The sequence below is a fragment of the Syngnathus leptorhynchus genome, chromosome 3, assembly GCF_054491065.1.
Source record: "Syngnathus leptorhynchus isolate UIUO chromosome 3, UIUO_Slep, whole genome shotgun sequence".
NCBI lineage: Eukaryota > Metazoa > Chordata > Actinopteri > Syngnathiformes > Syngnathidae > Syngnathus > Syngnathus leptorhynchus.
The window spans coordinates 7,654,192-7,677,470 of NC_141197.1; the positions used below are offsets into that span (position 1 = coordinate 7,654,192).

At 38.3% G+C, this 23,279-nt stretch overlaps 1 protein-coding gene across 2 annotated transcripts in view; it reads left to right on the forward strand.

The window, feature by feature from the left end:
* The window catches only part of trip4 (thyroid hormone receptor interactor 4), a 55,071-nt gene extending 34,659 nt beyond the window's left edge, over window positions 1-20,412 (forward strand). Inside the window, exon 13 of one of the 2 annotated variants that reach the window (XM_085908206.1) lies at window positions 7,895-8,156. In XM_085908206.1, the coding sequence (XP_085764332.1) occupies window positions 7,895-8,067 (173 nt within the window). In that variant the 3' untranslated portion in view covers window positions 8,068-8,156. Of the gene's footprint in view, window positions 1-7,894; window positions 8,157-19,968 lie in introns of those variants that run through there. The other variant, XM_085908208.1, reaches the window with a different exon arrangement.
* Window positions 20,413-23,279: the final 2,867 nt, after the last annotated feature.

Sequence of the window (23,279 nt, forward strand, 5' to 3'; positions counted from 1 at the left end):
CATTGTTTAGGATCGTGCAGATGTTTGAAATACAGTCAAAGACAATTGTTTTTGAAATTGATAATAATATGTGCTACTGTGGCATGATCAATACTTTCATAGTCTTGTGGCAAAATTCCATTCGGCATACTGTGGTAGTTGATTTTGGTAAAATAGAACAGCTGAGAGGGAGTGAAGAAAAAGGATTTTGTTTGCCCTTTTATGCAAATAGGAGAAAAAACACGTGGGTTCTCTGGCATATGGTTATAATTGCTGTTGATGGAACCCTACGGCTCTCTGGAGAATTCCTTTCGCTTGATCTTGATCCATTTACTCCAGTGTGCACTGGAAACGCTGCAGTCTTGGCTTCCCTTCCCCAGAAATAAATCATGCAGTACAAGCATTTTCTTTTTAAACATTCATTATCAAATACTTAATTTTACATTTTCGCTGACAGATTTTTGTTTTATGCTTTATCCTTTAGCTGCTGCTTCAAAACATTTTCAGTTATGTATGTACCTTATATAGCATCACTATTTTTTGGGTGTGTTAAGAAAGATACAATTAATTTGATTACAAGCCGGGTTCAAGTTTTAACCAAAGGACAACAGTCAATGTAGTTCTGCCTTTAAAAAGCATATTGAATTTATTGTCAGTAGATAGATTTTCATCTTCAGACAAGTCAAACACTGCTATCAGATTGAGAACATCAGTTTGACCCTCAGGCAAGGTTCATAAAGCATGGTTAGTTAGCCATTTGCCTGATTCTGAATTCCTTTGCAATAGAGGGAAAACACTCAAGAAAGAATTCTCTATATTTACTCCATTCTTGCCTCTCAATCTATTTGCCACATTACACAAGAATTAATCATTTTTAGCTCAAATTTGTATGCACATGTGTTTGATCAGCATGCCACTTGAAAAGCCTTTTCATGCGAGATTGCCAGCTCCCTGTGGGATTGTTCCTAAGCCTCTGCAAGCAGACTGAAACGAGCAGAATGAAACGATAGGAATAGGATCAATGCTTATGTTTAGTCAGGCAAATTGAGTGTGTGGAAATGTAAACATGCACAAAAATGACATTATTTCATCGCTGAATTAATGATAAAATACGTTACATTTTAAAATTGAAAACAATTATTTATTTGACAATTAATTTTATTTCTTCTGGAATGTGCACACTGGCTAATAGTTTTACTGCTTACACATAACTTAAAAATTGTAGGTTATAAGTTATACATGTAAAAACAATGGATGAAGAATGTGACTCAAAATGACTGAACATATAGTAAGTAATATGGTGTTTTGGCCACACTGGATATTAATCTCTATCTCAAAAAGGTTTTACTGGTAGTCTAGTTTTTATCAACAAAACCAAATAGGTGTTAGCCTTTTTTCAGACATATTTGATAAATATTTATTTCATCTTAATAATTTGTACTTAATAAAAGTTCATACGTTTAATAATTTTAACAAATTTATTTTACAGAAATAGCATGACATAACTATCAAACAAGCAAAATAAAAATGCTTATTAATGGCATAACTAGCAATGGCTAAAAATATATAGTATCCTGTACTATCGGGGTTTGTGTTTTTATGTGCATGGGGAGAACGCCAGCTCTAAAATGCTACATTTCCCTCACCAGCCTAAAATCTCTGTCAGTTCATAATTTATGATGAAGCTAACATTGCATAAGGTCATAAATTGAAGTTAGCATAAAAACTAACTTTATCCTGGAGCTATCTAGCAGCCCATTTGCAGCAGAACCTTTGTGGAAAACTTTAACAAGCTGATTGTTGAGTAACTTACCTTTGAATGGACATTGGTTTGTTCCTCATGAGAGTGACCACAATTGGCAGGCGGTTAGTGTACATATTAAATATCTTCAAGAAAAACCCACCAACAAAAGCTCACACACCTCTACGTCATCAAAGAACTATAGGTAGTTGGTTTTCATTGTCCCAAAAAAAGAGCATCAACAAAATCATTTCATCATGGTCAACCCTGACTCAAGCAATTCTCCTGTGAGTCTTGAGTCAAAAGTCGGACCACAACCTCGACAAGTCGCCAGTCATGGTGCAATTGGATCTGAAGTGCTGAGTGGGGATTAATCCCACACCAGCTGCATCAACCATAAACCTATGCCTACAATTTGTGATATTCTTTGTCGACGAGCCAGCAATGAGTGGAGCTAGACAGAGAATAATAGAAGTGTTTTACCATAGGACATAAAAAAGATGGCCTCTCTAATCAGTTTCATCGGCACTCACATCAAGCATCTTTGCTGCCTCAAAAGAGCAAAAGAAATATAAAACAATACTGCAGTAACAAGACTCCAAAAAGAAATGATTAAAATGTGGTCTAGAATTAGTCAAATTCCATCTTCATAGGAAAACATTCTCTCATCTTGATGCCACTCCTTAATGTGATGTCCCCCCGCCTCTCAAGCATGCCTTCCTTTTCCTGCTAATTATCAAGTGGGTGGCTGTATTCCTCCAGCTGCTTGTTAACTTCTCCAGGAGCATAGTTGACCCACTTTGCAATCAGATCTGGAGGCTAAACTTTCTCTTATTTCTGGTGAATCTTATCCTGCATGACTTCATATCTGCACAAATATGTACAGTCATGAATAAAGAAGGAGAATATTTAATGCTGTTTGGTGAATCATGTCATATTTGAACTTAATTGTATCAGTGCTTTCACCTCAGGTTTTGTTTACACGAGAATTTGTCTTTGTTGTAAAAATGGCCAGCCAAAACATGTTTTAAAAATAAAGTATTCATAATTTCAATAATTCATGATTTTTTTTAGGTATTTTCTGATCAACGATTCAAAATCAAAGCACATTGCATTTGCAAAGATTCAGTCAATAAAGTCTCACGTCGGTCGTTGTAATTGACTAGCATTATCTTAAATTGTTAAATTTGTTCACCAATCTGTAACTGCAATAAACATCTAATCAATATTTGTAAACTACAGCATATTGCTGGTTTTTATCTCTTATTTCTTGCAAAAGCACATAAAAAAATTCTGATATAATATAATAATGTTGCATGGTTGTGTTGAGTTGGCCCACCATCATCTCCTTGGTGAACAACCGTCTCAATAACTATTACTACAATTACTCCGACTGTGCAATGCATGCATCTTCTGGTGTTAACTGTGGAAATGCATCTACTTGCGGACATTACAGGAAAATCTGCTGTCATCTTTTGATCTAATCAGCACTAAACACAAAGTCTGTATTTAATCAGTTTTTACTGAAGACAACAATGTTCACCTTTGCAGCAAAAGCCTGTTAACAAATGTCTGCCCTGGCTTCTTTTTTCCTCTGCTCTCTTATCTACCACCATGTTTTTATGCAGCTGAATTATCTCTCTCATTTGCATACTTGGGTCGTTAAGATGTACTGAGTGTGAAATTGTGCTTTTATTGTGGCCCATTAATCTGGACAACAACCTCCCGCACAGACTTGCAGCTTTATTGATATGTATTCAGAAAGTATTTTCTTTTTTCAAATATCTGACCAGTTTTTCCAAAGTGATGCTTGAGAATAACAAAAGAGACAACCAATCTCCTCACCCATCACAATTAAGGCTTCATTAAATCACATTAGTCAAGTGGAAATGTACAAATAATAATAGCACTGAAGTGTGAGGGATTGATTACCGAAGTCATTTTCTCGGGAGAGGAAAGAAATGAGATTGTTCAGCAAATTTTACACCAATACATTGTTTTGAGTACATGACAATTTATTGGATTAAAGCGGCACGATAGGCAAATATCCTTTGCTGCAGTTGGTACCAATTCCCAAACCAATCTGTGATTTTCAGTGTTCCTATATCACAAATTATATTGGCAGACATGTAATTGTGTTTTCTTATGGGCTGCACTGTAAATACGTGTGAGCATATTTGCATTCAAATTCAGGTAAGGAGGTTGTAATTCCAAATAACGTCTGTATGAATGAGTTAAGGGACGCCCACCCCCTGTCCATAGCAAATTTGGCATTCCCTTGTGCAGTTCGAGCAGTGATTGTTTTACAGTGTCTAGTATTACTTTGATCACAAACCTCCCTTTAAAGACCCGTTTCCTGTGACCTGCACAGTTTGATTTGACACTCTGCAAATGGAAATTATCACCTCTGAACTGGTTTGCAATTCCATTGCAGGGTGTGGTTGGATGTTGATAGCTTTGTCAGCTATCTAAATCATCCCAGTGTGACGCTGCAAGACCTGCGGGGGTGGAAACTACTGACAAAATAATTTGAAATTCTCATAATATTATAGAAGTGTCATGTAATGACAAACATTTACCAGAAATGTAATTACGTCAAATGTTTACACTTCACCACTCATACGGAACGAAACATTTAGAAAAGCTGCAAAAGTATTCTGTTTTGTAATTTCCTGTAAAAAAAAAAAACACCTATATTTTTTTGTACTTGTGTTTAATACTGTCCCATGATTTGCTATTATTTGTTAGTGAGTAATGTGATTGAAAAAAATTCAAACCATACCCAAACATCCACACCAAACCAAGAATACTTAAGATAAGACAATTTAGTAGCTGTAAAAAAACATATTACTTGAAGTGAAGTTTTGAAATTCCGCTTGTATTTTCTTCCAAAATTCCACACCCTCCCACAGCACCTTTGCAGGGAGCGACAATTAGTTAAGGTTTGTGCTGTAAACGGCTTGGGGGGGCAATGCCAACAAGCTAATGTGGCTAATTGATACAACACCATGCAGACTAACTGGAGTATATGAGCAAAGAACATTTACTTACTTTTCGTCATGAAACCAATGCTGAGAATATTAATGATGTAAATAAGAAGAAGGCAACTAAACTTGTAGTGGCTTTCAATCTTTTCACTTGTAATCCCCAGTGTATTTTCTGGTATCGACGAGTCTCGTATGCTTTTCTATCCCAGAGTTGAACAAAAGGATGATTTTCTATTGGCCAATCCACTGACTCGAGTCTGTGTTCCACGACGATACAAGTTCGGTTAGTATTCGAAGAGACAGGTTATTTTGGTACTCTTTAGGCATACATAATTTGACTTGATCATGGGAAATTGCAGTCTGATTTGAATTGCACTGCTTGGCACAAACTGCCATCCCTCCACTTGTGTTGCGGGAGTTAGTTACACCATGTCCAACATAACTATATCATTCATCAGGCTCAAGGCTCCATTAATGCAGCACGTTGTTAGAGCACTGAAGCCACTCTGAAAATTTCCATCATGAGCCGAACCTCCTCTGTGTCTCCCAACCCCCGCTCTTCAATGAAAAAAAAAAATCAATAGCATTGGCTACCGCACAGCTTTAGCCTGATACGTTGCTGAAGGAGACAAACAGTGGGTGAGGTACATCGATTGAGCATCCATCCTCCCTTTATTTAGAGATGATTATTTCCAGGATTCTCTGTATTGATGAAACAGTAAAGATGGTTTGAATTCATGGGAAATTTTGTAATCAAAACAAGTGATTCCTGAACGGACAGCTCCGACATGAATTTGTTATTGTCGCTTGTCACGGCGTTTGAAATAATGATAAAAGAGCTCGAGCTCACTCGGTGAGTGAGCACAAAGCATTTGTCACATGCCTACAGTGCTTGGGGGTAATTACCGTGTGACACAGAACACAGCTAAGTTAACAAATGACACATATAAGAGAGCTAATTGCATGCTGTGGCATATTTTCATAATTACAAACCCCTACCCACCATCGCCACCCGCTTGATTGAAGTGTTAGCCTCTTTAAGTATTATCACAAGACACGTGACAGCAAACTGTTAATCAGGAAGGGGCTGTGCTTCCTTCCCCCAGCTGCCTCTGTTTATTTGCTCTACATCTGTTTGAAGTGTGTCTTTGCTCGAGTAACAGCGTTGCACCGGTCTCCGAAATGTTTGTATAGGTCTCCCGGATTTGTTGGTAGTCCTTGTAGCGATAACATTGAGCATTCATGTGTTTTCCTAAGCTTATTTGTCCTACACACACATTTGAGGGCACGTTTAGATTAATTCTAGTCCGTGCTCTGAAATGTGAATAACATGGCTCACTTTCCATTCTTATTAAACAATCCTGTTACATCTGTCATGGGAAATGATGCCATGAGTTCTGCTGGATTAATGTCATCGTGCCTGGAGCATGCCAAGTAGCTTTTTCACTGTGTTGCGACTTCCCTGACTTCCACTTCTCCTTCCCCCCTCACATTCATGCACTAAAAAGGGCAAGTACATCTACTTTGTAATATATATACTTTGTCTCTCACCACTTCACCTTCTCTCCTTGCCATTTCTCACCCGTCAGTCGACAGGATATATTCTGACATTTGGCAGGCCCATCAGCATTTTTCCTCCTCTCGGTTTTACAGCCAGCCAGTGTGCGGGGCCCCAAACATAACCTTGAGCCAAGTTAACCTTGAGCAAATGAGCTACTTAACCAGTCCCAAGGGAATCAATCCTCTGATTATTTTCCAGTCGCGTTGTTCATCGTAAGCACCGCAGCCTCGTCGCACATGTCTAATGAAGAGATACAGCTTGCGAAACTATTCATCAGGAAATATTACTAACCACTTTTTAAACCCCAGCTGTTAATTCTATTCCACTTGCTCCGTAGCCCTCCCACTGCAAACGTGCACTCACGCAAATAATGTTTGGCATGGGCTTTTGTCCAAAGTAGTAAGAATTATGTGCAGTGGGAGTAGAGGCGCAAAAGTCTGCCAGGGTTTGTGCTTGCACTCCTCCCCCACATAGAGCAGACAAAAAAAAGAGGAAAGCTAGACTGGTGGAAGACCACTCAGTCTTTCAAACAGTGTGAGACAAATAAGATTATTTTTTTTGCTGATGCAATACCATATCAAATCCACCACTGTCTGTTCATAACAAACTGCATGAAGAAAGTCTTTGAATATGACTCAGCCACCACCCCCTTGCAAAGAAAAAAAATATACATCACTATCATATCTTGTCTAATAAAGCTGTCTGAGATTTGGCTCAATCCACAAGAGGATGTTCAATATTTGAAAGCAAAAAACCCAAACGCTATGAGAGGATTTATTGCGCATTTCTGCATGTCCTAAAAATGGTAACATTAATTATTCAGGAAGGTTCCGTTCCCGTATCAGCGATTTGTCTGAGCAGCTTGCACAATCAATATGGAGTCGAATATGTTCTCATCTTAGTTGTATTGCCTCATTTTTTTAATGCTATGCTACGGCTGCTCAATCACTTAGAGGAAAAAGCTGAAGAGCTGTAAATGCAAGCAGACGTGGATCAGTGGACTCACAATGCTCTCCCATGAGTCTTAACAATATGTGCATGTTACAACGTCTCTGTGATCCTTTTATTCTTTCTTCCCTCATATTGTCTTACCTCATGCCTAAATGTCTTGCTTATATACCAAGTACGTGTGTTTTTTTAAACACCGAAAAGTGCTTTAGAAATATTCTAGTAGGATGCATACCTATTTATACACATACGACTAGTTCTGTCTGGGAGTGGTGAGTGAATGGCCTGCCGCATTGGCTCCTTTCCCTAGAGATGAGTCTTGTATGTACTTGAGCTGAATGTTAAACAACAAGCACCACTGTACTTCACCGTCCAGGGACAAAGCAATACACAAAGCTTTCCATTCTGACCTCTAGTGTGTGTGGAGAGTGTGCAGATTTGGTGTTCCCTCTATATCAGTGTTTGTGAGGATAGTGCCTGCAGGGGTGTCAGCGTAGGTTTAAGATATGCAGCTTGCTGTCAGTACCGACACATTTTTCCCCTCTGCACTGCTGCACAGATATGCAAATGGAGGCTCCTCAGAATGCAGAGTACCGGATCAGCTTCAATTTATTCTATTCTGCTCCCCCCCCCCCCCCCCCTTTCTCCCATCCCCTCTCCCTGCTGTCTCTGTTCTAGCTTTGGTTTTCTGTTTGGTCTTTGCTGTTCAGTTCATGGCATCTGCCCCCAATGAGGAATTCCTGAGAGGTGAACAGATTTCAACTGCAAAGCGTCAAATTGAGGTTTCGTGCCAAGACGTAAAATGTGATGTCAGTGTGTGTTTTAAAGCACACATGTTCTTGTTTATATAGTTGTTATGTTTGTGTTATTGTCAATGTTTCTGTTGCATTGTTATTTTATGTTATGTTTTTATAAAGCGTTTTCCTACCACAATAGTTGTCATGAACTGGATGGATGGATGGATGGATGGATGGATGGATGGATGGATGGATGGATGGATGGATGGATGGATGGATGGATGGATGGATGGATGGATGGATGGATGGATGGATGGATGGATGGTGTGCGTGTATGAGTTACCACAAAGGTAACAGTCTTTGTTACTAGTGGTAAAATACAATTAGTAAATTGCCAAGTTGCTTTCAAAAAGGCTATCTCACCAACACGTAGTGTCATCATTAATCTAGTCTCAGCATAATCTAAATGCCGATGTCTATCCTCTGTGATCCATTCCCAGCCCACACTACATTTACATTCTAATTAGATGAAACCGAGGCTGCTTTATAAGGACCCTTTGTAATAATGCGGTTGTACTAGAATAGAATAAAGAATGTATATCGTTTTAAAGCCTCTGAATTCAAATGTATGTGTCACGTAAAAAGAGGATTTCTGCTCTTAAGAGGATGAATGATAAATGGAATACTAAGAACAAGAGATATGATGTCAAAGTAGTAATGAAAGTGTGATGCTATATATATATATATATATATATATATATATATATATAGCACACATTTCTAGAGATACGTATGCATAAATGACATGTAATTGCATCTCAATCGGATTATTTTAGGCATTCCTCTGATGAAAGCATCCCATTATTCAAGTCTGATTAAAATACTCTGAATGTGGATTCTCAACCTTGCCATAACTAACATTGCAATTCAAGAGGTCCAACATAATCCAAGGCATGGGTAAAAAAAAAAAAAATCCACGGAAAATAAACACAAATAAATTAAGCACTCCCAGGGTCAAAAAGTCACCAAAACCTTTAGCAGAATACAAAACAATAAAATAAACTTTTATTACTCACGTAATGAAGAAACTATTTTGAGGTTTTTCAGCAGCAAAATGGACAGTAGCAGCTCACAAGAATTCTAAAAACATCTACAACATCTGATAACAAGAGCGACGTTGCATGTGGCAACTGTCTGAATAATACATTCTACAGCTGTCACCAAAAGTATTGGCTTCCACATTTTCCTGGCCATGAACCAAAAATATTACTATTTTTTGTTTCTTTTTCCTGACCGCAAGGTGCTCAATCATTCTAAAAAAAATCATTGTCTGTCACCAAACAGTTCTTGAATGGGTGGGAGAACTTTGTCTAGGTATCATTTTAACATGGCCCACTGAACTTATCCAACTATTTTGCCCAATAATGTGCTAACGCCGCATATTAATGCATATTAATTGATGTAAACATACTACACCTAAATCTTGATTTTACGGGGACTTTGGGGTCCAGAATTTGGGTATCGCGTTAACCCCGAAAGTGTGTTGTATAGAAAGTCCTGTTTTTTGTTTTTTTTTTGTTTTTTTTTTTAGAAAGGCATGTTTTCAGGGAGCTTTGGGTACTTTGTTACATTAATTTAGATCAGGGATGTTGTTGGGCAGTTAAAGGGGTCCGTTTGCCGTCCGTCTCCTTACACACCCAAGTCTGTGGACATTTCATTAAAAGAGAAGATGACAATATCAGGCGGATTGAGCAAGTTATTGTGATGCTATGTGAATTAGATGGAAGAGAGAATAAAGCAGCCACTTATTCTCCCCCCTGTAAAAGGATTAAAGCTATTTTGCACATTTTAAAGGCGCAATACTCTATCCAAATGTTCCTGACCCGGCCGGCCCTTCTTTCAAATTGTGCAAGTCAAGATTTTGCCCACCCCCTGGTCCAGGAGGTTCTGGTATCATTTGTTGTTAATGGCTGTGTACAAAATGTTTAGTGAGCCCACTCACTTGGCTGAAAAACAATTCCTCACATGAATGGTCAAAGGATGCTTTACTGTTGGGAAAGCACAAGCCTGATGGTTGTGCCCATCTTTTGTTTTGCAGTTAAGCATTTTTTTTCGATTGCCTAGGAAAGGGGATTAATCACAAAATGAATTCTGAAACGGCTGAATGAATGAATCATAAAATATGTATTCAATTCAATACATACTTCAGAATTGACATCACTCTACCTTTTGCAGAATATCATTCTGTCCCTGTTCATTTTCTTGGAGTGAATGGATTTATTTTCTTTTACCTATATGAGACCAGGCTGTCCTGGATCTAGAGTTGGGACGTATTTATTTTAGTCCGGACAAGCAGCAGTTCAGAGTGCCCTCACCTTTTGCAGTCATTGCAGGGGGTGATGCAGAGTGCTCTTTTTGCGAACTCCCTCATCTTCTTGCTGCGAGACTTCAATTGTCAAACAGGCAATCATAGTGAAATCTGAAAAGGTATGACTGTGATGAAGATTGTCGTTCATCAGAAACTTAAACCTAGAATAGAATTTTTAGTCTGTGTCAAAGCTTCTGTGCATTTGACTGTTATTTTCAATGTCGCCACATCACACTTCAGCGATTCATATTTGGAATTGCGGCAAAACCTCTGGCCCGATTTATCAAATATCATTACAGAACCTGGCATACTGCGAGAGTGCAGTGGAGGATGCACAGTTGAGTTGATCACGCTCAAATCTCACCTCGTTTGATTGGTGCTTATTTGGAATGGAGAAGCAGCAAAGGCTTGGCCAAGCCGCTGTGATGCATCATCGATCTGTCGTTGTAAAGAAGGAGCCGAGCTGAGAAGCGAAGCTCTCGATTTCCCAGTGAATATCTGTTTGCTTAACAGATGAATCTACACGTTCACAATCACAACTATGGTGAGCTGTGATCTGAAATGATTTCCCCCCACAATGGATCAAGGATCTCCCTTAGAGATAGATACAAGTATGTTCATCTGAGTGCTGTTCATAGTAGAAATGCTGCTCTTCAACATCGAAAGTGGCCAGATGAGATGGCTTTGGCATCTGGTTAGAATTCCTCCTGGAGATCCCCCAGCTCACGTGTTCTGGGCATGAGTGACTGAGAAGAGGCCCCAGGGAAAAACCAAGACAAGGAAGAGCTGGACAAAGGGCTCGAGGAGAGGAAAGTCTGAGCTTCTCTGCTTAGGTGACCCCGCGACCCCGCAACCTGACAAGTGGAAGAAAATGGATGGAATTAAACTGCTGCAAGAAATGTCAGTCCCAGTGTATGTAGCAAAAGAAACACTATGTATGTGTCATCAAATATCTACATATCACCACATGAGAATTCAATAAATATGGTTGAATAATAAATACAATTTCATACTCTGTACTCCATTTGTCGCACATCATAATAGTCTGATTTCCGTGGAATAGCTTTTGTGTGATTTTAGAGAGATGTTAAGAACATTTTCTCCCAAAGAGATGGAACCTGGACCTTCCCAGCCAATTTTGTCATTTCAAAGTTATGTGTGACAAGAAAAGTCTTTTTTACCACCCACTTTCTGAAACGGCTGGAAGTCTTCAAATCTGGATCCAATTGGCTCTGACCTGGTATTTCCACATTGCTGTTTCTGGTTTTACTCTTGGATTATGCGCACTCATTTTAGGAGGCTTTTTTTCCCTCTCATATGGATATGCCTAATTTGCTGTGAGTAACGGCAGTTAAAACAACATGCAACAAGACTCGGCCTTGGTGACATCTCATTGCTGGAACTGTAGAAGTTATGACAGAAGCTAATGTAAACAGAATAAAACATCTTATGAAGGACTGCCCTGATTTTCACTCTTGTCTTTTGGGCAGTGTCACCATGTTTCCCCATTAGCATCACTATCACTTCAGGCTGAGAGCATCATTAACATTCACAAACTAATCGGTTTTGTGCACCTTTTGCAAAAAATCTCTTTATAGAGTACATCCTGAAAATGTGTTATTCTTTTAGTCTAAGCTATATTCATGATTTTTCATTTGATGCTTTGTAGTTATTACTACTTCCTCTCTTCCACTTCAGTAAAAGCTGAACCAGTTAATAATGAACAGTTCATATCTGAATGTGTCTGTAAACTTCTTTGCACTGATTGCATTTGGGTTTGTAGTAGACCCAGAGCGTCTGAGTTAGAGTCAGAGGGGATGAAGTGAGGAATACTTATTTAGAGCTGCCGTAGAGGATTGAATTATTGTAGCAATATTGTGGTTACTTCAAGAGTATTTGAGATTTGGACTGCTACTTATACACTGAGTCAGTATGTTAGTTGTGTGTGTACAGTATGTGTTTTGAAAAGCAGATATTCTTTTCGTAGCATGATGTTGAGATTAGTTGTCTAGTGATCCACTTTGTTTACCATTTCAGACAAATCTATAACTAAATATTGAAACTCATGATTCACTTTAGAATTTGCGAATGCTTATGGATTTGATGCCAGGATTTCATCATAGGCAGATGGCAGCGTCTTCTTCCTCAACAGCACTTTGAAACAGTAATTCACATCTTGGTTGGATTACTATAATGCATTTTATTTTGGAGTCAGCCAGTCCTCTAGCAAGTTGGTGCAAAATGCTGCGGCTCACCTCCTAACTGGAGCTTGTAAGAGGGAGCACATAGCACCTACTCTGGTATCGCTTCACTGGCTCCCTGTACATCTTAGTTATTTTCAAGATTAGGTTATTTGTTTTCAAATCTTTAAATGGCCTTGCCCCACCTTACCTCTCTAAGCTTCTTCTATTAGAGGTACCAAGGACACAATGAAGGCTTAGAGGGGATCAAGCCTTTTCCATTGCCAGCCCCATTCTTTAGAAATACCTCTTGCCAAATGTTTATATTCTTTGGCTAATGACACAACATGAGACTATATAATGAAAGAAAAAATTATATATATATATATATATATATATATATATATATATATATATATATATATATATATATATATATATACACATATACATACACATATACATACACATATACATATACATATATACATATACATATATACATATATATACATAATATTATATTATATTATTTTCATAATACTGTTGGAATACGCCAAACAGCCACGGCTTAATGATTGAAGCCTAGCTAAGAATGAGTCATATTTTTAATCTGCTCTTATTTCAGTCTTTGAATTGGAAATGCATTTTAAAAAATATGCAGAATATAAGTTTCTGTGTGAATGTGTATTGTTGGAATGTCAACTGCAAAGTAAAAATGTTCGTTTCTGTGTGAATGTGTGCAATGTGTATTGTTGGAATGTCAAGTGCAAAGTTGATATTTTAATAGTGTTTGATTCATTCATTTATTCTTTGAAGCATTAATTTGTTCTGTACAAAGTCTTGATTTTAATGAGCTTAATACTCAGTCATAGGCATGAAAGCAATTGTACTAGTAAGGTTGCAATTTTGTATTTTGCACATTTCCGGGTAAACCAAGTTAACCATGTTAAGAATGGAAAGAAAATTAAAGAAATACATTTTCACTATAACAACCCCAGTGAGGAAGCTGATGTTGTTTTGCTGTTGGCGCACAATAAATCCCATGTGAAGGGAAAATAATTACACTATTGATGCAATAAATACATTGAAATAACAAATTAGGAACCTGAAGTGATGATTATGTTGTGTAATTGAACGTTTTTTCTTAATCCAATTCCAATTTGTACTGCAAAATGTACTTGACAAAAGGTCAAAACTATCTAAGTTTGATAGTTTGGTAGCTCCATTTGAAGTATCTTGATGATTAACTTTAAAGGAAAGATTTCTTTTTTCCATCAGAAACTTTGTAATTGTTTGAAGATAGCATTTTTGCTTTACTTGTTACTATACTATTGGGGGATTGCAGAGTGGTGTATTGTACATGCAAAATTAAAAGCAATTTTTTTTCACTACACATATATTATTAACTTAATTGACCCTTTGTCATTACATTTGTACATGCAATATTAAAGATTGTTACTTTGTGTACATCCTGAATGTACTAAATGACTGTTAATGTAATGTTTTCATGATCTCCAGTTATCTCAGTAAAACGTGAATCACTAGCTTGTTAACACAGCATGGGAGCAGAATGATTGATAAGCTCTGGCTCATTTTCAGCGACGACTCATGACTGCGCAGAGAGCTTGCTCCCTGTTATGGAATGCTGGATGCAAGTCATTTCAGCAGAAAGGGACAATTTTGTACAGTCTCAGTGTATTATATCTATAGTGCTTTAAAAACCTTTGCGTTTTTGTAAATAACACACTTCCAAATGAAGGACCAAACATCAGTGGTGCTCTGACAGAGTAGGACGTGTAACACATGGCTTCCAGAAGGAACGGCCATCTGTTCCTTCTTTTATATTCAACTGTGTTGTAAGTATATTTTGGGGGTGGGGGACAAACACAAATTCACACGTTCGGAGTTCCTGAATACAAAAATGCTTCTGGATGTTACCGCTACATATTTTCAGACACGTTATAATTATATTTGTGCGTTATCAAGAGCAGCAAGTGAAGCACAACAGTAACAAACACAGCCCCTCACGCTCCTGTTATCCCCCTATGAATTCAATACTTAAAGCCCTTTATACATCTATCCTGTCTAAATAAGGTTGCAGCAGGCTCTTCTTGTTTGTTTGCCTTTACAGTTAGAGGAACAATTATTGTCCTACGACAAGATGCTAATGAACCTGAATGTAGTTGAGGGAGATTATTTTTAAGACCTTACCATATCGTAAAATGTTAACTGTTATCCTCAAATAAATGAATTGTATTATTTGGGGGGATTAACAGAGATATAATACCCCTCAAATTTCCCTTCAAAACCAAAAACAGATACGGTTGAAGCTGCTGTTTGCTTCGGCAGTAACATAATCCAGCGATCATAATGTCATAACTACTCCACTACTAACCAAGCAACCAGCAACACCTTTGCTTTCCATGACTTGTCAGACGCTGCTTCTCGTGTGAGTGGTGACGAGCTGTCATGCGCGTGACTAAACCATTTCAACAGCCCACTGTTGGTTGGAGAAATCACTCAGCCATTGCAGTCTGTAAAAACAACTTCAGGCAACAAGGTTTTGGAGAGACCAAGAGATGCGGAGAGGCTGTTTCCTTTTCAGTGGGACGTGTGGTTCATGCTTCTCTCAAAGCCTTTGCAAACAGCATGCACACAAGTCTCAAACATCTCCTTCTCTAGCCATTTGGAAATGAACTCGGTCACACGCATAGAAAGGGAATCTAAATTAGGTGTGACTAACAGCAAGATGAGAATCCAAACTGGGGGGGGTTTCCACTCACTGTTTTGCTGTTGTCTCATGGCTCTAAGGGTTTATATTCACATCCACTAGAGCATCCTCAGCTTGGTTGCACATTTCAAACTCCATTAGCTGGAGGTTTAGTATCAGAAAAAGAAAACTGTCATCTGCTGGGCAAGGAGATGTGTTCTTTTGAAAGCAACTGGCACTGTATTTTGAGATAGTAACGCCTACATGATCTTGGCTCTAAGTACTCACTAGAGATGTTTTTCGAAGGCTTTCTAAGGATTAGATGTTCCAACTGCCTTGGGGTTTTGAAATGAAATATCATAAGTTATGATATATTGAATTAACCTATAAGTTCAGCACAGGATGGTAAACTCTGATTTGGCTTGTGCTCCTTCTGGGGTGTGTTGGCGGCATTGGGACGTGTGTCCATGTGTGTGGACTAATATTATTTCGATCATTAATACAAGGTCGATGATGGTCTTGTGTGTTATTAATGTCACTGGCAATGTCAATATCAATGTTGATGCCTTTTTTTTTTTTTTTTCCCTCATGACAGCCCAGGAGTTCTCATGGGATTATGGTTTGAAGCACTAGTGAGCTTTCGTCTTCAATGATATAGTATATTGGGAAAATAATTAGTAAATATGTTACACAGTGTCTGAATGAGCATCTGTGTTGAAGAGCTTGTTGTACAATCTTAATGATGGAGACAACCTGTGCTCTTTTAATGGCCTCTTTTTTCTTCCTCGCAAACTCCAAGCAGTGCAGCAATCAATGGGAAATTATCTCAGCCAATCGATGATCCAGCCTTTTATACTTCACCCTCTTGCTAGCTCTCCTGCTGTCCTCTTGAGCCTTTCGCCTCCACGCCTCCCTCCCTTTGTCCCTTGGCAGCTTCAAAACCATTAACGATATTCATCCACACAGTCAGACTGACCTTGCTTTTAAAATAGTTGAATACATGCACCCGCTAGAGTAGCCTACTCCCTCCTCAGGTTAGGTTGTTGTTCATGGTTTAATGTTTACAGATTTTTGCCATGTGTAAAATAACAATAATAATAATAATGAAGTGTGGTTATTGTTGGCTATTCAGATTAATACATATACATACGTACATGACTTTAAAGTTCTGTCTAAGCCAATTATGTGTGCTGTTTTTACAGCTCACAAGACTTTATTTTCTGGCTCAGGGTGCAGTTGTGCAGAGAAATCAATTCATCTTTACTGAGGAAACTACTTGTCACTATAACCTTCACAATCTAAATTGTTACTCATCTTCAAAAACCTTTACATTTTTAACATTAGATTATGCAACTCAATCAATTGAACGGCTCTTAAAATTTCAATAGCGCACTCCATTTTGATACAACACTAATTGAAAAAAATTATTCCAAAGCAAATTTTATGTGATGGCATTATAGCCAGATACCCTGAAAATTAGTGGTTAGCTTTGTCAGCAGGAATGCTATAGTGTACAGTAGATGTAGTTTACTATGATACAAAATAATGTGACTGACTGTTAATCATTGGAGAAACCATTTTGTTTCATATTTGCAGGAAATCATCACAGTACAGATTTATTTTTTACACTCTCTGCATTTTGGTTGCTTTATGCCATACGGAATGTTGAGCAATTGGATTTCAAATGTAAGTGTATAATTTGGCTAGTTTTACATTTCTGGAATCAGCTGGTTTATTTCTTTTTTTTTTATCTGACATTTCTCTCAAAACCAAATCATTCTTGAAATGTTTAGAGAGGTATACAGACTCTGTTGGCAAGAAACTCGACTGCTTAACAGATTTTTATTTTGCTGTTTGGTTTAAGTGGCAATGTGCCGATTCGCTACTCACGCATACACACCTTTTGTTCTTTTATAATAAAGTGGCTCGATTGAGTTAATGAGCTCTTATCATCTAATATTTATTCCCTCTCAGAGGCGTGAGTAGAATGATGCTCACACGTATCATTCCAGATTCGAGTCTTCCACTTAATAAGCATTTTCCTTCCGGCTGTTTTTCATCGTATTTCCACAACTAAGCAGCACTTAGTGGTAACAGACCACTTTGATTGACAAGGCTTGGAAATGGCGAGCAAAGAGCACTTCTCTCAGGCACCTTGTTTATTCTGCCGCTACCCACTGAGTCAGGCCATAACGTGACAACATGAAGTGAGAGCGCAAGTGAGATTCACCAACCATTTTTGTTTCCCTTGGGTCAGCCATGGTGAAAACAGCCAGCTAATGTCAGTGTTGGACAACAGAATGGCCGTGTTTCACAGTGATGCACTCGACGCTTATCCGACCGGACACTTAACCCCGGGGCCAAAAGCGTTGATCCGGCAGCAGCGGTTGTTTACTCGGCAATAATGAGCCTACCTTTCAACGGCAAACTCATAAGATTCTTCTTTTTGAAAGAATCTGCTACTATCCTCGCGACAAATGTTGTCGAAGTGCTCGTATCGTTTTATCACCGCGCCAATCGCCAAAGCAATGAAAGGGCTTTGCAGCGTTTAAAAGGCAATGTGCTTAACAGTTTGAGCAGGTGCTCTTAACATATGCTCGCTGATGATATCCTGGTCTGTTCATTCTTGACATAGACAGGATTATTGGCCCACATATAGAGTGTCGTGCTGACGTATGGATTGCACTAAAGCGTCACCTTTCCCACTATGAATTGCTTACTGCTGTTCCAAATCATTTGCTGTAGTTGGTATCTTGACGTCTTGTTTTCCTTAAACTATCTTTGGCGGCCGTGGCTCAGGCAGTACAGTGGGTCGTTCAGAAATCGGAGGGTCGATGGTTCGAACTCAGCTCGTGTCATTGTGTTCTTGGGCAAAACGCTTCACACATCTTGCCTCAGGGACTACAGATGAAAAATAGCCCCTTGGCTAATTCTGCTGCATCTACAGAAATGCTCATTGATGTACACTGTCCCTGTCAAATAAACTAATAAAATAAAATAAAATGCTTCACAACAAGAACAATGTGAGCTTGAAACGTCCAATATGGCACTTAATTTATTTTGTATTGTCAGTATATTTTTTGATGGATGACTCATATTTTTAAGGCATTTTCAAACAAACTCCGTGAAATTTCTCTCCACATTGGTTCTCATTACTCAGAATACTGAAAAAAAATCTTGGAATGCTTGTGAAGTGTAGTGAATGTGTGTCCATTTTGTGTTCACTTTACTAAAGATGTCCTGCCAGTTGTCGGGTGGAAGAAAATCATTTCACAGTGAACAAAAAGAAAAAAACTGCTGATCAACCCACAAGCCTTTCTTTTAAATGCATTCATTGTAGTCGCTGTGCATGGGGCTTTCCCACTAAATAGTTTGATTAAACAGACACTGCCATGCTTCTTGTGAATGTTTTGCACTCATTTATAATCTTTAGTAATCGCAGAGAGACTTCCATTAGGGTAACAAGAGGCAGCGCATGGATTAACACAATTATTTTTTCCTATTTTGTATTCAACTTTGAATGGGAAAATGCAGTTTTTGCAAAAAATGTGCATGTTGTTTACACTCTAAATGCAAATGTACGTACATTATGGTTTCCTTTCATCCATATGCATTAAAGCAGGGGGTGTCAAACAAATTTTTTCGTGAGCTGCATCATAGTCATAGTTTCTTTCAGAGGGCCAAAATGCTTCCAATATTTTCAATAATGAATGGAAATAAAAATTGCTAGCAATAACTCCATATTTTAAAAAAAACACATGAATTCGATGCACAATTTGTCTTTGCGGGCCACGTAAAATGATGTGGCCGGCCGTATTTGGCCCCCGGGCCTTAAGTTTGACACCGATGCATTAAAGCATTGACCTTTGATCGATGGAAGTTCTGTATATATACTGTACATGCAACAGTAGCTAAAGTGTGTTCATCCAACATTAAATACACAAACGTGGTCAGATTAAGGTGTTTACAAGCATTTGAAAAAAACAAGTCTGGTTTGCTTTAACACAATTGCCTGATACTCTCAAGTGTGTGTTGCTCTTTTTTTGTTTGTAGTCTTACAGAAAACGCTCCAGTAATAAGCAGTAGCCAGGAGTAGCATAGAAAAGCTGGGGAAAAAAAACTTAACAGACCCTTGGTGGGAACCCATCTGCTTTATTGGCACGGCCTTTTGTTTTTCATTGAAGCGTGGCATTTAAAAGCATATCAAGTCTCTAACATTTAATCCCTCATAATTACCAATGTTAATTGTCAGTCACACCATGGCAAACAATCTCAAGTGTTTTCCGTAAAGATCATCTTGATATTAATGCAATTTAATATGCTGTAAGGCTTGGAAACATTTCAAGGTTCAATCAGTAGATTAGTTTTTTGATTGTTTCTATCCATATGGGGGGGGGGGAGGGGGGCTGTCTTTGGATTTGTCATAGGAAGTCTTTTTTTCCGGTGTATTTTCGCACTGGATGTACATCTCTATAACCAGATTAAAGGACACCTTACTTTGCCGTCAACAAAGGCTGTATTCTAATCTCTTTCAGCCACGGATTAAAGAGTCTCATTGGCCTTTTAGCTCTCGCTTTCTCTTCGTGGCCCGTCTCTCTCGGTGCTCCGCTCTCTCCCGTGTCTACCCAAGGCCGCCTCTAATCAGCAGGCCTTGAGCTCTCAGAAAGGTCACCCTGTCCCTTTGATGGTGTTTTGATTCATCTCTTCCTCTCCCCTTCCTCCCGCCCTTCCCTTTCACCTCTTTTCTTTTTCAGGGAAGCTGGAGAGTCACTACCACCAGGGTGCCAAGAAGGGGCTGGTCGCTTCGGCCGCAGAGTGACGTCCCCAAAGAGTGGAATGAGGAAGAGATGAACCGACAATCCACCGGTCCGTTTCACTCCAGTTCAAAATAATAACAGTGTGTTTGAATAGCAGTAAAGTTAAAAATCATTTCATTTTAATGCATTGAAAATGTGGTGGGAACATTGCATGTTCTATTCTAAGTCCAAACAAGAAAAGAATGATCCTTTTTTTCCCGGTAAACTTGCAAACTGATTAAACTGAACAATGCTTGGCTTTCCATAAGCAAGGCTGGATTTTCACAATTCTTTTTTTTTTCTTGTGCCCAAAAAGCTCAAATTGTATTTGAGTCATGCCTGTGTAAGGAGAAATGACCCATGGATTGGTGTTCTTGAATAAAGAACCAGGTACATATTGAATATTTGGTGACTTGTGTGCAGCGTGAACACAGAAGGGAAAAATTCAGTCAATGCAAGCTTGACATAATCAAAGTAGATAGCTTGTTGTTATGTATGCTCAAACAACATGGAAAAAAAAACCCACATGAAATGTGCACGGAATCAGTCAAAAAATAAAATGGCTATTAGACTCGCAGTGTCGAACCAGCCTGAAAAGATTAAAGAATTGTGAAAGGTAGTTTGTTGTTCCTGATCATGAATGGATATTCACTGATGTCAGAAGGTGGGCGACTCCCTGCAGCAGAGATTCAGTGATTCACAAGAAAAGCACAACCTTCTAAGCTTTTGTCAGTTTTAAGTCTGAGATGGAGAAACTTACTATAAGCAAGGCACGCCCTTTCTTTCCGCTTTCTGCACAATTATTCCGAATGTAAAAGTATCTTTAATTCCAAAAAGCCTTGAGTTTATTTTGCCCACTTTTCTCCCTTATCAGATTTCTACCAAGTTAAAAAGAGACTGCAGAGGAGCAATTTACTGGCGGATTGAGAGATAAAAAGAAATGCAGAGACCCCTCCTTTTTTTATACCCAGCCTATCATTACCCTCCTAGCACCTACGGCCACATTTAGACCGACAATAGTTTGGGAGTAAAAACACAGCCTACTCATTTATTTCAGACAGAGAGACAATTACCTCAGCACAGTAGGGGTGATTATGCGGAGGGCTTTGGCAAGAGAGGCAGGGTCATCCAAGAACAATCCAAATGGCTTACATTTCTTTCCCACAGTGCGGCAACGTACAGCAAGCCTTAATCACTTTTTCTTTGTTTGCCCATTTGAGGTATAAAAGCTTGCATTGTGTGAAACACAGTTTGGATCATTTTGTTGTACACTTAAGCCACAGTCACGGCCATGATCACTTTCATTCCGACAAGAATAAACACACTGTGAGAAACACTCCAACTCGTGCTTTTTCTTTTTTTGTCCTTCAATGGTATTTTATCTCGTCGTCGTACGTGTACCAACACGCCCTGCGTAAGATAACTCCGGAAGATTTTGTTACATGTTCAGTCTAAACACTGCCACGCAGCATGTTTATCATGCTCTGGTACTGCCCGGGGCACATATGTCACAACATGTCATCTTTTTATGATTTCTCTATGTGAATTTCTCTTTGTTGGAGTCGTATGTAAACCATGACATTAGTACGTGGTATGTACAGTATGTTTTTTTTTTTAATGCAGAAGTAGCCCAATAGGCATCATTGAACATTTGTGGTTTACTAAAGAAAAAAGAAAAAGATATTTCATCATACAACCTTAAAACTGCTGGGTTGTTTTTAAAATTGACCCAAATTCCTGAGTAGGTCAAATTTTTAACCCAAATCGGCTTGTTTTTATCGTGGCCTTTTTAAGAGTGTATGTCACATCATATCTGACTAAAGGAAATTGAGGTTACGCTTGAAAACGTTTTTCCATTTTCAGGATCGTTGGTAAATTGTAAAAGGAAGATCTTTTTAGTCTGAAGTGACCGGTAACTTTCATATCAATGGAAAATCAGGTATCTGTTTACTTGACAATTGGCTCATTTACCATTAACATTTTGCAACCTGATTCTTGCACACGCATACCAATCATGATGCTGAAGTATTCATGCAAGGCATTTCGTTGGCCGTTGGCTGCTGTTGGAATGCAACCCAGCATAGAAAAGAACAGAACTAAATATTAGATTTGGGGAATTTTTTTAAGCAATGTAGAAATTCCGGTTTTAATTGTAGCAGAAAGCAGCTGTGTGTGTGTGTGTGTGTGTGTGTGTGTGTGTGTGTGTGTGTGTGTGTGTGTGTGTGTGTGTGTGTGTGTGTAAACCGTACATACATAATTCAATATAAATATTCATACAGTTGTGAATGAGTCATCTATATGAAAAATTTAGATTCTACATATGGTAGGGTAGATTTACTGTACTATGTTTGTGTATGCAATAAATATATACATAAGCAGTTGAGAATAAAATAAACACCAGCAACATCATCAGGGGTGCGCCTGAATTCTAATACGCATGGGTCAATATCACCTTATTGGAATCACTCAGTCATCATAAATGTAGCAGAATAATGAAACTCTCAGGTCTTATTATAAGTGGCCAAACAGTTTCATACATAACAGTTGCAATGTATGTTTTGTGATATTTATCTTACTGTGGAGGATGTCAAGCTTAACCCAGTCATTGTGAAATACCAATGGATTTATTTATTTTTTTAAATGTTTTTCAAAATCAAAATATGTTTGTTAAAAAGTGTCTCGCTAGCTGAATCACCATTAAGCACATTCATTGCTGACGTCCATCCTGTTGTTATCCACCCTGTCAACGAGCGCACATATTTTTGTAGTTTGCTTTATCCATTGTGCCCAAGCGCACCCTCTTTCCAACGTGCCAAATATACCGTGCCTACGTGCAAACTAGTCAAACATGCTCTAAAATGCTGTGAGGGTGGCTCACTTATCTTACAGTGACAATGGTGTCTCTCTTTTGTGTAAATCCAAACCAGTGAAGAAAAATATTCTTAAAAACAATCATCTACTACTTTTTGACAAGTTGTTTTACTTTTGATGCTTTATTTAAATAGTATCTAAATTATTAAAATATTTCAATAATGTATTCTAAATTGATTTGCACTGAGCACTCACTGGTTTATTTATTTATTGCACCTTGGTATTTTGAGATGAAGCCAACAAAAAGCCATCTTGATGAAGAAACACGAGGGGAATGCGTCGTGAAATGCAGAAGTGAATAAACAATCATGGCATATTTACAAATTATTGAGAGGATTACTAAAACTGTAAGATACATTTTATTCTTATAAGATCGCTGAAGTCTCGGAAAACGATTC